The 13,964-nt window shown below is 47.9% G+C and overlaps 1 protein-coding gene and 1 pseudogene across 4 annotated transcripts in view; one reads left to right on the forward strand and one right to left on the reverse strand.

Moving 5' to 3' along the window:
• CTDSPL (CTD small phosphatase like) overlaps nt 1–13,964 on the forward strand; it is a 122,124-nt gene that overhangs the window by 97,794 nt on the left and 10,366 nt on the right. For all 4 annotated transcript variants that reach the window (XM_086720439.1, XM_086720441.1, XM_086720442.1 and 1 more), the window contains 3 exons: nt 3,441–3,542; nt 9,403–9,459; nt 12,884–12,976. In XM_086720439.1, coding sequence (XP_086576565.1) covers nt 3,441–3,542; nt 9,403–9,459; nt 12,884–12,976 — 252 coding nt within the window. The remainder of the gene's footprint in view (nt 1–3,440; nt 3,543–9,402; nt 9,460–12,883; nt 12,977–13,964) is intronic.
• On the reverse strand, nt 6,869–7,552 carry LOC112849394 (small ribosomal subunit protein eS1 pseudogene; annotated as a pseudogene).

The raw sequence follows: 13,964 nt of genomic DNA on the forward strand, positions 1-13,964 counted from the left end.
AGTTCAAATGCTTTGGCCCCAGCAAGGAATGCGGAATGTGACTGGGGCTGTGACCCGATTCCTCCCATTGCTGCTCTTGGAGGAATCTCACTCTCGATGCTCACGATGCTCACGGTGCAAGGTTGACAGTGTAGCTGAGTCACGATGGTGCGAGAGGAGAATAAGAGGAGAAATGAGTTTTCTAGCAATTACATTTCTGCTCTGTGTGCCTAAGCCTGTTAGTAAACAGTAGTATACTTTTTTCCCACCAAACCTTATGGAGAACCTATCGGCAGAACGATTATGATTAAAAATGGTCTAGAGTTTCCTTCGCCTCCTCCCGCAGAAGCCCTGAGATCTCTGCCCTCAGCTCTGAGGCTTGGGGAGCACAGTGTGCAGACTGTGAGCCTGGGACTCTTATGTGCAGAAACCCCAGTCTAGTGTGCCAAGAACGTTTCCGCCTCTAAGACCTGTGAGGGTAAGTGGGATGCGTGCCCCGGGAACCTGAGAGTTAACTATTCATGGCTGCCAGTTCACTACCGAGGTTGGAAAATTCCAGATCTTCTCCCAAGAAGAGAACTGGAATGAATGCCCTTCCTAAATCTCAGAGGGCAAACCAAGGTTCCTTCCCCCCCTCGGCCCCCCCCCCCCCACATTTTTGCTCCCTACCCTCACCCTCTCCATCCCCCTGGCAGTGTCCTCCGTGTACTTTGGAGCAAGAGGTTTGTATGAAAAGGCTCTTCTTGATGTAACTGGTGTCTCTCTTGTTCTCCAGTTTTTTGACGGCCTGGGAGAAAATTTGCCCCAGGACGTTTTTAGTTAATAATTCAAGCATCACCTGAACAGATCAATTGAAGTAACAAAGCACTATTGCAACTATATAGTGTCCTTGCGTGTTCCAAGGACACAGCTGTCCAGAAGAATTTTTACCAGTGGTCTGAGGAATTTGCATTAATCTAAAGCCAAGCTCTCAGAGAAGCTGTGTGTGTTCAGGAAGCGGGGCTGAGGGTTCCCATTGTCCCCAGCCCCGCCTTGTTCTCTGCAGCACAAATGCTAAATCAGTAGCTTACTTATGAGGAGTGTCACCCTTCTCCCTCTTCTCTCTCTTCCAGTAGTACCTGAGGTCTTTTCTGTCCTGTTAACTCAGAGAGTGCTTGCAAAGTGTGGGTTAAATATGCTCAGAAAGTAATTTTTATTCTCAGGTCCGGAAAATAACTGAGCCGCTTTTGGCGGATCTTTGACGTTTTCAGATCTGCTAGGGATGGAATCATTTCCATCCCTAGAGCCTTATTTCCCAGGCGAGCAATTACATAAAGTTTAAATGTTGTTTTAGTATATAAATGCATAGAGACTGGACAGACATGCACCGAACTGAAAAGAGGGGCACCCGGGAGAGGAATGGGGAGCAGGGAAAAGGAAATAGTTGTCTCTTGCGTGTCTGTATTCTTTACAATGAGAATGTGTTTTTATTACATAATCGTGTGATAAGAAATTACATTTTATTCTGGTCACAAGCATGCTTTCTGCTATGGCCCAAACAACAGAAATAGCTCAAACCCTCTTTATTATGTTCACTTACAGAGCTCACCATATTCTGCCTTTTTGAAACGCTGAATACAAAACTTCTTCTTGCGAGTTTATTGTAATGTTTCTAGCACCCTGCTTGCTTGCTGATATATAGTGAAAGACAGAATCCTTTTTAGGACCCTGAGTCCCATGTCCCATGGCCAAGGTGCATCTCCTCCCAGTGCTACTGGGAGTACTGGGGAGGGAATACTGCTTGGTAAACTTTAATTAGAGCCAAGGGAGTTGGGAGGACGTGAAGGCTTTTTCTTCTAGATGATGTTGGACAGGAGGAAACACCCACTGGAGAGAGCCCCTATCGAATTAGAATCACCACTCAGCCCTAGACCAGTTGATCGTCACGCTTGCAAATTTACCTACCCGGTTGACTTCCTGTGTTCCGTTCACTAGTGAACCAGCTAAAGTCCAAAATTAACCCTGGATCTTGACTAATATTCACCGTAACCTCCCGTCTCCCCTCCTCCAAAAAAGGAGATAATCCATTCAAAAGGGAATACTTCTTGATTTCATTTTTTTCTTGTTTTGTTTTAGGGTTTGTTTTGATAAGCTAAATTTTCTGTTCTTCAGTGGCTAGGGACACAGTTTTTTGTGTGTGTTTTGTTTTGCATTAAATATTGAACAGAGTTTGACCTTCTTCCAGGAGAGAAAATTAGCTAGTTAGCATTGGGTACGGAATATGCCACAAAGTAAACTAAAGTACTTGGAATCACTTCTAGAATGAGGCAAAACCCAAAGAAATAAAACTCTAAATCACGAATGACTTTGGCTGCCGATATCCAGCAGCTTATTAACTCTTTACAACCTCTTTACCACAAGATTAGAGTCAGCTACTACAAAGACATAAATAGGTTTTCTGATCCACAAACACCATGTGGATTAAAGTATAACCTCCATAGGGGCGCCTGGGTGGCGCAGTCGGTTAAGTGTCCGACTTCAGCCAGGTCACGATCTCGCGCTCCGTGAGTTCGAGCCCCGCGTCAGGCTCTGGGCTGATGGCTCAGAGCCTGGAGCCTGTTTCCAATTCTGTGTCTCCCTCTCTCTCTGCCCCTCCCCCGTTCATGCTCTGTCTCTCTCTGTCCCAAAAATAAATAAACGTTGAAAAAAAAAAAAAATTAAAAAAAAAAAAAAAGTATAACCTCCAGAGACTAAGGATCCAAGGGGTGAGTGCTACCTTCACTCAGTACTGCAGTGGGGTGGACACAAGTCAGGGCCCTGTACCTGGACCACTTTTATTTCTGTTTTCTATTATTGGAAGTCCTTTTGGATTGCGCTTTGCTGGTGGATCCATAGGTCCTCTTCAAGTTTCTGAAAATTGTGGTCGTTAAAACAAACCAGCAAAAAACCACTACGGTTCCAGTATAGCTGTAAAATGTACTTCTATACCACAGGGAACTTCAGACAAAAACGATCCCCAGGAAATGGGCCTGTGTAGTTAGAATAGCTAATATAATTGAGTATTTATTTTGTGTAGCCCATTTTAATAATAACAGTAGCCACATGTATATACCAGGCAGAACACTGGGCATTTTACCAGTTACAGCTGAGAGCAACAGCCTTCCATGGTAGGTAGTACTATCCCAATTCACAGCCAAGAAGAGATAGATCTGATACTCACACCCTGACTTGTCTGGTTCCAAAACTGAGGCCCTCCAATAGCCATTCAGATAACGGCACATTATTTATTAAAACTTCACTTGTAAACTACGTAGTCCTACTGTTTTTAATAATATCCCATGATGTGCTTAATCGGGCATTTACATGTCTGATCTCATTTGTAACCTCGCTGACAACATGATACGGCGATAAGGGGATTGATTGGTTGGTATGTCTTCTACATAAAGGTAATAATACTGATTTTTTTTTTTTTTTCACTTTAGCCACCAGCTAAATACCTCCTTCCAGAGGCGACGGTGCTTGACTATGGAAAGAAATGTGTGGTCATTGATTTAGATGAAACATTGGTGCACAGTTCATTTAAGGTAAATCAACATAAAAAGCAATCCATAACCTTTGTGATTTTGGTCACAGTGTGTTGGAAAAGGAAAAATAGAAAGGATGACATCACTGTTCATGAAGAAATCCCAGTAATAGTTGCTTATTACCTCCGGTGAACATTAACTCGAGTAGTTAAATACTACCTGCTTAGTTTGGCGGGAAATGCTGGGCTGCCGGTGTCACCGAGACCCCATTCTTACCTATGAGGTTTGAGTTTTCCAACCCTCCAACCCCTGCAGAAATACTTCTTGGATGGCAAAAGGCGATCAGTGTGCCAGTGCCCCAGGACACCACGGTGTGTTTGTGAAGGTAGCTAGAGTGGTGTATGTCTTATTGGAAGGGGCAGGGGAGGCACTGTTAAAACTGTCAAGCAACCTGCTGTCTTGGAAGTTTCCCCAGACCAATTTTTGAAAGATGTCCAACCCTGAAGAAGACTTCCAGAGTTACGGCCTCTGAGCAGGTTCAGCCATTTGTTTTGAGCTTTTTCATGACAGGAGGTAGCTGGGCTTTTTTTTTTTTTTTTTTTTACAAACTTCATAGCTGAATGAGGATCCGTCCACCGTATGACTTCCCTCCTGAAGGGGGCGGGGCTGCAGCAATGTCACAGGGAGCATCGGACGGTCTCGTGTCTACCTCGTTCCTCACTCCATCCCCTCCCTGCCAGAATGGCAGCACAAGTTATGAATTACCAAAGGGCCTCCGTGGGGAGATGGCTGTGGCTACGCTATTCAGAAATGACTCCATGAACCGTCTCTCCATTTTTTGAAATGAGACCGGTTTTTTAAAAGAGGCAAATGAGGGGCTCCTGGGTGGCTCAGTCGGTCAGGCGACCGACTTCGGCTTGGGTCATGATCTCGCGGTTTGTGGGTTCGAGCCCGCGTCGGGCTCTGTGCTGACAGCTCAGGGCCTGGGGCCTGCTTCGGATTCTGTGTCTCCCCCTCTCTCTGCCCCTCCCCTGCTCACACTCTGTGTCTCTCTGTCTCTTAATAATAAATTTAAAAAAATTTTTTTTTTAATTTTTTTTTTCAACGTTTATTTATTTTTGGGACAGAGAGAGACAGAGCATGAACAGGGGAGGGGCAGAGAGAGAGGGAGACACAGAATCGGAAACAGGCTCCAGACTCTGAGCCATCAGCCCAGAGCCTGACGCAGGGCTCGAACTCACGGACCACGAGATCGTGACCTGGCTGAAGTCGGACGCTTAACCGACTGCGCCACCCAGGCGCCCCTAAAAATTTTTTTAAAGAGGCAGATGACATGGCACCTGGATAGCTCAATAGGCTAAGCGTCTGACTTCAGCTCAGGTCACGATCTCCCGGTTTGTGAGTTCGAGCCCCACATCAGGCTCTGTGCTGAGAGCTCAGAGCCTAGAGCCTGCTTCAGATTCTGTGTCTCCCTCTCTCTGCGCCTCCCCTGCTTGTACTCTGTCACTCTCTCTCTCTCTCAAAAATAAATAAACATCAAAAAAAAATTTTTTTTTAAGGAGGCAAATGATGAGGGGTGCCTGGGTGGCTCAGTCAGTTAAGCATACAACTCTTGGTCTCAGCTCATGTCTTGATTTCAGGGTTGTGAGTTCAGGCCCAGTGTAAAGCCTACTGAAAGGAAAAGAAAGAAAGACAGAAAGAGAGAGAGAGAGAAGGGAGGGAGAGAGAGAGAAAGAAGGGAGGGAGGGAGGGAGAGAGAGAGAGAGAGAGAGAAAGAAGGAAGAAAGAAAAAGAAAGAAAGAAAGAAAGAAAGAAAGAAAGAAAGAAAGAAAGAAAGAAAGAAAAAGAAAGAAAGGAGAAAGAAAGAAAGGAAGGAGGGAGGGAGAGAGAAAGAAAGAAAAAGAGAAGAGGGAGGGAGACAGGAAAAAGAAAGAAAGAAAGAAAGAAAGAAAGAAAGAAAGAAAGAAGAAGGAAGGAAGGAAGATAGATGGATAGATAGAGGCAAATGATGAAAAAGCTTAAAAGTAGGGTATCTGTGTGTTGGAAGGAAGAAGTAGGGTCCTGGTCCTATTTTTCTTGGGGTGCTTCTGGAGATGAGCTGCTCCACTATCACTGGCCAGTTTGATCCCATTCCTCCTTGTACCCCAACCCGTGACACCCCTTACTTTGCGGAGAGATATGAAGGCACCCTCCATGGTTGGGGGGCGTGGGGGGTGTCTCACGTGAACCGGTCATTCCTTGACCATTGCAGGGGACGTTGGAAGAGCCGTCAAATTTACCTGAAGAACTTTCTGTCAGGAACATCCTTCCTTATGCCTGCTTCTCACCAAACAGAAGCCTTCCTTGATAGGACAGGGCCAGGCGGTTGTCTGTGAGTCCTTTGGGAGAATAGAGGAGGTAACACACGTACTCTAGCAGTGAGACAGGCCACTGGGGCCTGGAGGTACCACCTCATTCCCCAGCACCCTGAGGGCCCTTCCAGGATTGGTCCCCTGGTTGCCATGACCTTATGTCCCAGCTCAGCTCTGAACAGCATTGGAAGCCTTTTCTCCCCTGTGGGCAAGTTGCTCAGGACTTTTCAAAGGCCTCTGGAGGAAAGCCCTTTGGAGCAGGGGTTATTTGCCATTTCGGCCTGGACAGCTTCCTCCCAGGCTCTGGGAGTGTGGGCAATGCTGACCAGACTGCCCGAGGCTATGGAGGCTTCCTGACTCCAAAGGCAGGACCTTAACAGCCCCTGATGTCTCCAAGGCCTGCTCAAAGAGCATTATACAGAAGCTGATGTGAACAGCGTCTCTTCATTTCTTCCCTCCCTGGCTTGCCTATATTTGCAAGCAGAATATCCTTTATTGTAGGGGCGGGGGGGGGGGGGGGGGCGCTATTCAAATATACTTAACATACAGGGTTATATTAGTTTCAGGTACACGACACAGTGATTCAACAATTCTATACGTTTCTCAGTGCTCATCAAGATACATGTACTCTTTCTTTTTCATCACAAAGGAGATTTTTTATTTGTCACCATTAAATGTCTGAATTTTAAACAGATTCTTACAGGCTCTTACCCATCAGCTCATTCAACGTTAGCACCGGTCTCATCCCCAGTAACTTCTCCAGAACTACCACCTTCAAACCATGAAGCTTCATGAGCTTTTCCAATTCAAACCTGGGCTTCTTCGGCATTTTTACTTTTCTTTTCTTTTTTTTTTTTTTTTAATTTTTTTAATATTTAGTTTTGAGAGAGAGAGAGTGCGAACAAGGGAGGGGTTGCAGAGAGAGGGAGACACAGAATCGGAAGCAGTCTCCGGGCTCCGAGCTGTCAGCGCGGAGCCCGACTCGGGGCCTGAACTCACAAACCTGAGATCATGACCCGAGCTGAAGTCAGACACTTAACCGACTGAGCCACCCAGGTGCCCCAGCATTTTTAGTTTTCTAATGAAGACATCATGGGGCAGATAAATAGACTGACAAGCCTTTTCTGTGTCTTTTCCGATGCTGTCCGGAATCAATTTATTGACCAGTTCTTTCAAGTCATTTGCACCTCTCGGGTCATGATTTCCACCATCTTTTTCTGAACTCGGCGGACCTGTTGGTGCTGAGTGTAAGAGATCTTCTGAATCTGATTGTTGCTTTTTTTTTTTTTTTAATAGCAAAACCAACACAAAACAGACAAAGCAAGTAACCATCAGTAGTCTTGACATCAATATGAGTTTCAATCATAGTCTGCCATTTTTTGACCATGGAGCACACTTTGTCACAGGAAAGATACATGCCATGGATGTTAGGCAGTTTTTGCCCTGTACGTCCTCAGTAATTAGGTTGAATTTTCTAAATGCAACTTTATCATTCCACAGATGAGCAGGGCTCACTTTAAAAACACGACCCTGGAGGCCATCAGATGCAATTTCAGTTCCTTGAGTCCTCGTGACTACTGTTTTTCCAGGATTTCTTATATTAAATGTAGCTGGTGCTTTCACATCCTACCAGTCTTTCTTAGAAAATGGTTCGACCACTTTCTTCGTGGCTGCCTTTTTGCCACCTTTCACAAGGTGCTTATTCTTGCCCACTGCCATGGCACTGCTCAGGGAGCCAAAGGCCAGATATGTTGCTCTGAATCTCCTTTATCTATTTCACCCATCCTTCCACCCACCTTCCCTCTGGCAACTGCCTTTATTGTACAGTTTTTAATGTTCTGGGGCATTTCAGAGGCCTTGGAGAATCTGAAAGCTGTGACCTCTCTTGAGATCATACAACTGTAAACATACAACTGTTTCACACAGAGGCTCTTAGACCCAGGTTAAGAACCATGGCTTGGCATGGCCTCCTTTACATAGCACGTAAGAAGAAACCGAGGCTGAGGCTTGATTTGAGCTGGGGAATGGTTGTTCTCTTTTAATATACTCTATGGAATATGATTTTGCAATCTAATAATGCCTTGTTGGAGTTTCTTCCTTCATGATTTTGTATTTTGGTTGTGGAATTACAAAATACTGAACTCATCCTTGGTCTTCCAACCACAAGAGTGAATAAACTGTAATCTTAAGCTTCAGGTACTCTATTGAGTGCTTAGCAATGGTTCTGTGATCTAGTATTTTCTGTTTACTTAGCAAAGAACAATGCATGTGTGTACGATGATGGGCTTAATAAAAGCAGACCCCAGTTCAGATTCTGACCAGAGACTCTGCCCTGCACACCCCTGTCCGCACCCCTGCCCAATAGCCACCGCACACGTGCTGTCTTCCCTCTGTCTCTCTCCTATTTGTCCCAGGGGTTTGTGTTCTGAGTCTCTTGGGCCTGTTCATTGGAGTAGTTGCTACCTCATTTGCGGACTTCCGTTTAGAACTTCATGTTAAACCTGGTATTGATTCACACGAGGACTGGCGAAATAATCATGTTTGCATTTTAAGTATCATTAGTATTGTCAAAGACTTATTTTAAATAGGCTTAAGTTTGTGGCTGTGCTGGGTATTGTGTTACTTAGAACAGAGCAATCCAGGGTGGGCCGGCTCTCCCCACTGCCCAGGGCAGGAGACGGTGCCAGGCAAGGCGGAAATCACTGCTGCTCAGGACCAGATGGAGCCATGGGCACACATCAGACCCATTACCGCAGCTGTGGAAGAGAGGAGAAACGAAGGTCCAGAGGGAAAGGAGCCGAGGCCGTGGCCTGTGGCCTCTGATTTCACCTCACGTCTGTGGCCCTGCTTTGTGTCCTGTGCTCAGCATCTCCTGCCCAGCAGCCCATCACAGGGCAGCTTACATCCGTGGGTCCAATACAAATCAGTTTCCCCCCAAGTCGCAAATCCTCTGGGACCACTGGGCTCTCACCTCCTCCCCCTGGTGGCCAGTCCTGGTTCCACACCATGTGGCAGGGCTCTAGGCGAGAACTGGAGTTTCTGAGGAGCCCCATTCTCTGGCCAGGCTGCCCTACCTTTGTTGTTTAGGCCAGGGAGATGATAGAGAGGTTGGACCGAGATGCTGAAAGTTTAACGATATTCAGAACAGAAAAAAATGTGCTTTCCTGCTTGTGCTTATTTTAAGGAATCAAAGCATACTTCAACATCCTTCACCTAAAACTTTTTTCCAGTGACAGCTGGGTGGCTGTCGGTTAAGTGTCCAACTTCGGTTCAGGTCATGATCTCACGGGTCATGGGTTCAAGCCCCACGTTGGGCTCTGTGCTGACAGCTCAGAGCCTGAAGCCTGCTTCAAATTCTGTGTCTCCCTCTCTCTGCTCCTCTCCCGCTCATGCCTGCTTGCTTGCTCTCTCTCTGCCTCTCTCAAAAATAAATAAACATTAAAAAAAATATGTTTAGCTGTTTTTTCCAATAATAAAAACATTGGTCCAGGCAAACCTTATTCTTTCTAAAGTTTCCAATTTTATTTTGTTCTTTCGGATATATTAATTATAATTTCTTTTCTCTCTAGCCCATTAGTAATGCTGATTTTATTGTTCCGGTTGAAATCGATGGAACTATACATCAGGTAAGAAATCAAAGCTAAATCTGAGCTGCAATTAGCATTTTTTGGTAATTACGTTTCCTATGAACTTAATTCTAAATTCCCATTTCATCAACACTTTTATTACTGAATCAAAAGGGAGCAAGCTTTGGAAAATAAATACAGTGATTTCCTGCTTTCTTTTTTTCACTGATGCATTTACTTTATATTGAGTGTATAAGGGAAACTATAATCCATTTGTAGATAGTAGATGTGGTTGCAAGTTGAATAGTTCTTTGATTTGATTCAGACTTTTAGAAGTTTCCATATCCCCCACTGGCCTAGCTTGATGGTCTAATTAACTTCCTCATGTAATGGCTTTCGGCTACTCTCCTAGCAGGCAAAAGGAAAATGCCACAAGTACCCACTTATGGTGGGATGTTGGGAAGAGATGTCAATTTCCAATACCTGCCACTCTAGACTGATCTTGTCACTCCTACATCATGTTCTCCAGTGGATCTTTAGCAAAATCCCAACCAAAAGGATGTGTGTTTTTGGATCAGGAGACAACTTTGAATAAAGATGCCCTAGTTAATTGGCACGCGTCTTTGTTCTGATGGTTTTTTTTCCCCTTATCTGCATGAAGCTTCTCCAGGAATAGCTTCATTTATGAACATACTGGAACACTGTGGGAAAACTCCTAGCCTTGGAAGTTGAGGAGTAGGGGCGATTTGTAAGGTTTTCCACGGGGATGGTGTGACCCTCCTCTTGTCGACCCAGGGTCTTAAAGGGAGAGTCTCTGGCCTGATTGTGTTTATATCCCAGGAAGGAAAATCTCTCTTGGTGCTTGAGCCATAACAGGATGTCTTTCCTTAACAACACCAGTAGTTTCCTTGGCCCTTGAGGACAGGGTGTCAGAGTTGATGTCTTGGAAATCAGCTGGTCCGACCGTGTCGTTGTCCAGATGGGGTAACTGAGGCTCGGCCAGAGAAAGGGTTGGTTCAAGGTCACATCATGGAAAGAATTAAAATGAGACTTCCAGTCTTTTGCCTCCTGGCCCATGGCTCTTTTCCTGATACCCTGGTCCCTTCCCTTCCCAGGCAGGAGGTCTTGCCAGGAAGCTGGCCCTTGGAAAGGCAGCTTTATTTCTAGTGTCTCCACATGTCATGCTTTTAAAAGCCAGCAGGGAGCCAAAAGACAGGCACTTGGGCATTTAACATTTGCAAAAGCACCAACTGAATTAACTCAGCATCTGAGAAGCAGTTAAGGCTTCATTTATTACCTTGGCTTCTGCTACAAAATAAGGAGACAAAGGAGAGGCTGCCCACTGGCATGGCAAGAATTAGGAGAGAAATTAATCCTTGCTTCTTACCTTGCAACTGTGAGCATGACCCTCAGGGCCTGACCTGCGACAGCCAGCCCACTCTCAAAGGAGCCACCCCGGCTCCCCCAGCCTCCCTCCAGACTGTACTGTGATTCATATGGCGATAGATACTCCAGGGTCCCAGGGGTGGGATCAGAAACCCTCTCTCCTGAGGGAATGAAGCCACAGGCGCCAAGAGGAGGACCAAGGCCCTGGCGAAGGCCGTGGCCTCGTTCAAGTAATCCAGGATAGGCTGTGCAGGTCCCGATGGGCCTATTCTTGGTTACTTGCACGCGGACGCGGGCCTGGACGCCGGCATCCGGGCCCAGGACCTTCCTCTCTGCCAGAGGCACCAACACCAGAGTTCCCAGATCAGTCTCCTGCCCTCTGCATGTAGCAAAGCTTGCTTTCCAAGCAGCATTCCCAAGGGGACCGAGGACCACAGGCCGCACCCATTCCCTGGCACCGAGGAGCCTCATGGACAAAGCAGGGGCCTGGAGCTACTGCAGCCACAAGCCCTGCCCCAGCCCCACCCCCAGCCTCCCAGCTCCTCACAGCCCTGCTGGCACCCCCGCCAGGCCTCTGGCCCTTCACTCCACCCGCGGCCACAGACCGTGCTTACCCCAGTCTTTCAGTGGGCCACAAGTTTCCCACCGAGTCCTGGCTCTGTGCAGAATTCTGCCATGCACGCATCCCCCGTGTGGTACAGAGCCCTGTCCCCCCTCTGTGAGTCCGTGGGATAGACGGCTGGCAACATCTGCCATTCACGGCCTCACATGTGCTCCCCCCGACCTGCCTTTCACACTTCCTCTTTAGCCCCTTCGTCTGTCCCCCGGCTCTAAAGGGCTGGTCACGAAGGGCTCTGGCCTTGCTCTCACACCCAGGTACTTTCAGGCCAGGTCTCATGCTCCTACCGCTCCTCTGCCTGGAAGCTTGCTTCTCATCCTTACCCGCCTGGTGAACTCTTGTTCATCCTGCAAGGCCCAGGCCAGATGTTACCTTCTGTGATTCCTTCCCCTTGAGAGGGGAGTTCATTGTCCTTAATTTATCTCTCTACTACAACTTGGATGTGCATGCTCATTTTGATTTGTTCTTATTTGTATCTGCTCTAGACTGTGAGCTCTTCAAGGGCAAGGCCTGTGTTTTGTTCATGTTTGTAACTTCTTCAGGCTGAGCGCAGAGCTGGGGCTCCGTGAATGTGAGCTGAATTGAATTTTAATAAGTTTGATTTATTTTAGGGAAGTGGCTAATTTCACATGGAATTTATTCACGTTTTAATTAGTTCTTCCCTCCTGCCACCTTCCCTGTCTTCTCTCACCAGCTTTGCCTTGTCTCCCATTTCCCTGGTCTCCTCAGATTTGTTCAGGTTCCCCAGTCAGGAGCACGGAGCCACCCAGCCACTCCAGGAAAGCCTCTTCTTTGCCCCCCTCTGCCTGGAGGCCCCTCCTGATGGGGCCCTGGGAGTAGGCTGGCGTCACGTCCCCCAAAGTCTATTTCTGTACCGAGCTCAAGTAGAGTCACCTTTGTGGCGTCAAGTGGATGGCTTCCCACACTGACAGGGAAGGCACCTCTCGCCTCTTTGCTGGGCCTGCGCTCCCACCCCAGGCCTTTCTGGCGAGAGAGGTGTTCCAGTCGAGGGTACGAGGTGGCCGCTTGTCCCAGAGCTGCCAGACACTGGGTCGGGCCTGGACGTCTGAATGGACGGCCCCTGGGCCGTAGCCTGTGTCCACATAGGGCCTGACCCACAACACGTACTGAGAAACACGGGTGAGAGAAGGAGCCGTTTCGCACAAACACGGCACAACCCTTCTACTTACTGGTTCTGAAAATCCCTAAGACCCCCAGTACCGCGGTCAGCTTCCCTTTCCCTCTTCAGAGGAGGGTGCACCAGACTCAGACCGGGAGCCCGGTCTGAGGAGCGTGTGTGTGGCCTAACGTGCCGCATCTGACTGTGTAGCCCTCGTACAGTTGGGGTGTCCCCCCCACCCATAGAGCTGGGGACAGCAAGCAGTTCCCTTTTAAGGAATTCTTCCTACGTGGGTGTTGGGCCCAGGCCACCCCAGCAGCTGCCATGACTGACCAGCCTCCTGTTTGCTGCCGTTGCAGGTGTATGTGCTGAAGCGGCCCCACGTGGATGAGTTCCTCCAGAGGATGGGCCAGCTCTTTGAGTGTGTGCTCTTTACTGCCAGCTTGGCCAAGGTACGTCCTGCTCCCAGCTGGGCTCCCCCAGCCCCTCCACCCTGACCCCCTGTCTGCCAGGCAGCCCTCTGTTAAGGTGTGGGAAGCTGTTTCCATGGTGACAGTTTCCCACCCCAGATGGGATGGATGCAGGCCACGTGCACAGCGCCAGCCTGAAAGGCTTCTGGGTTATTACCATGGTGACAGGGAGCCTTTGGAACAAATGCTCCGTGAAGTTGCTGCCTGCAGCCACCTCAAGCTGGATGTCCACAGACCAGGAAATCAGTGTGTCCCGTGTAACTGGGAAAGGGCATCTGCCCCTCGGCTGTTGACTGGCAGACCCCTGCTAGGGGCTCAAGCCTTTGCGTCCTCCATTGGCTTACACAGGTTTGGGGAAGGATAAGTGTCCAAGACTTAGCCACATGCACGGGCCAGAGGAGGGTTCTGACTGCCCTAGTGAGCCATGTGATCTCGGACAAGTGACTTCACTTGTCTTGACTCCATTTCTTCTAGAAATTGGGGATGATTTCCTCTACCACCTGGGGTGGATCAAATGAAATAATACTTGTAAAGGGCAGAGCGTCGTGCTTGACTCATTCAGCAAACGTTCCTGGAGCACCTGTTGTGCTCCATATGCCCTGCGGGCACTGTCACGTGGTAAGTCTGTCTCCTGGTGCTCAGGGTTTAATTATCATAATTATTAATGGTGACAAAATAATTCACATGTTTTGGCCTTATAGCTTGGTATGAATCTTTGACCCAGCGTCTACACTGGCTCTAACCAAAGAGAGTGGTTTCTTTGCCCTTCCCCACTGTTTAAAGGAAGTAGCAGGTGCATAGGACGACCCCCCCCCCGCCCCCCGTATGGTTATGTCTGCCCTTTCACAGGTGTGCTGAGGTGCTGTGCCTCAGGTGGAGAGGGCGGGCCCCAGTCCTCGGAGGAGATCCTTGCCATGACCACCCCTCAAATCCTGACTCTGATGGGGCCAGCGCCATCATTTGTTGGTGG

The sequence above is a fragment of the Puma concolor genome, chromosome C2 (assembly GCF_028749965.1).
Source record: "Puma concolor isolate L17-30 chromosome C2, mPumCon1.1.hap2, whole genome shotgun sequence".
Classification (NCBI taxonomy): Eukaryota; Metazoa; Chordata; class Mammalia; order Carnivora; family Felidae; genus Puma; species Puma concolor.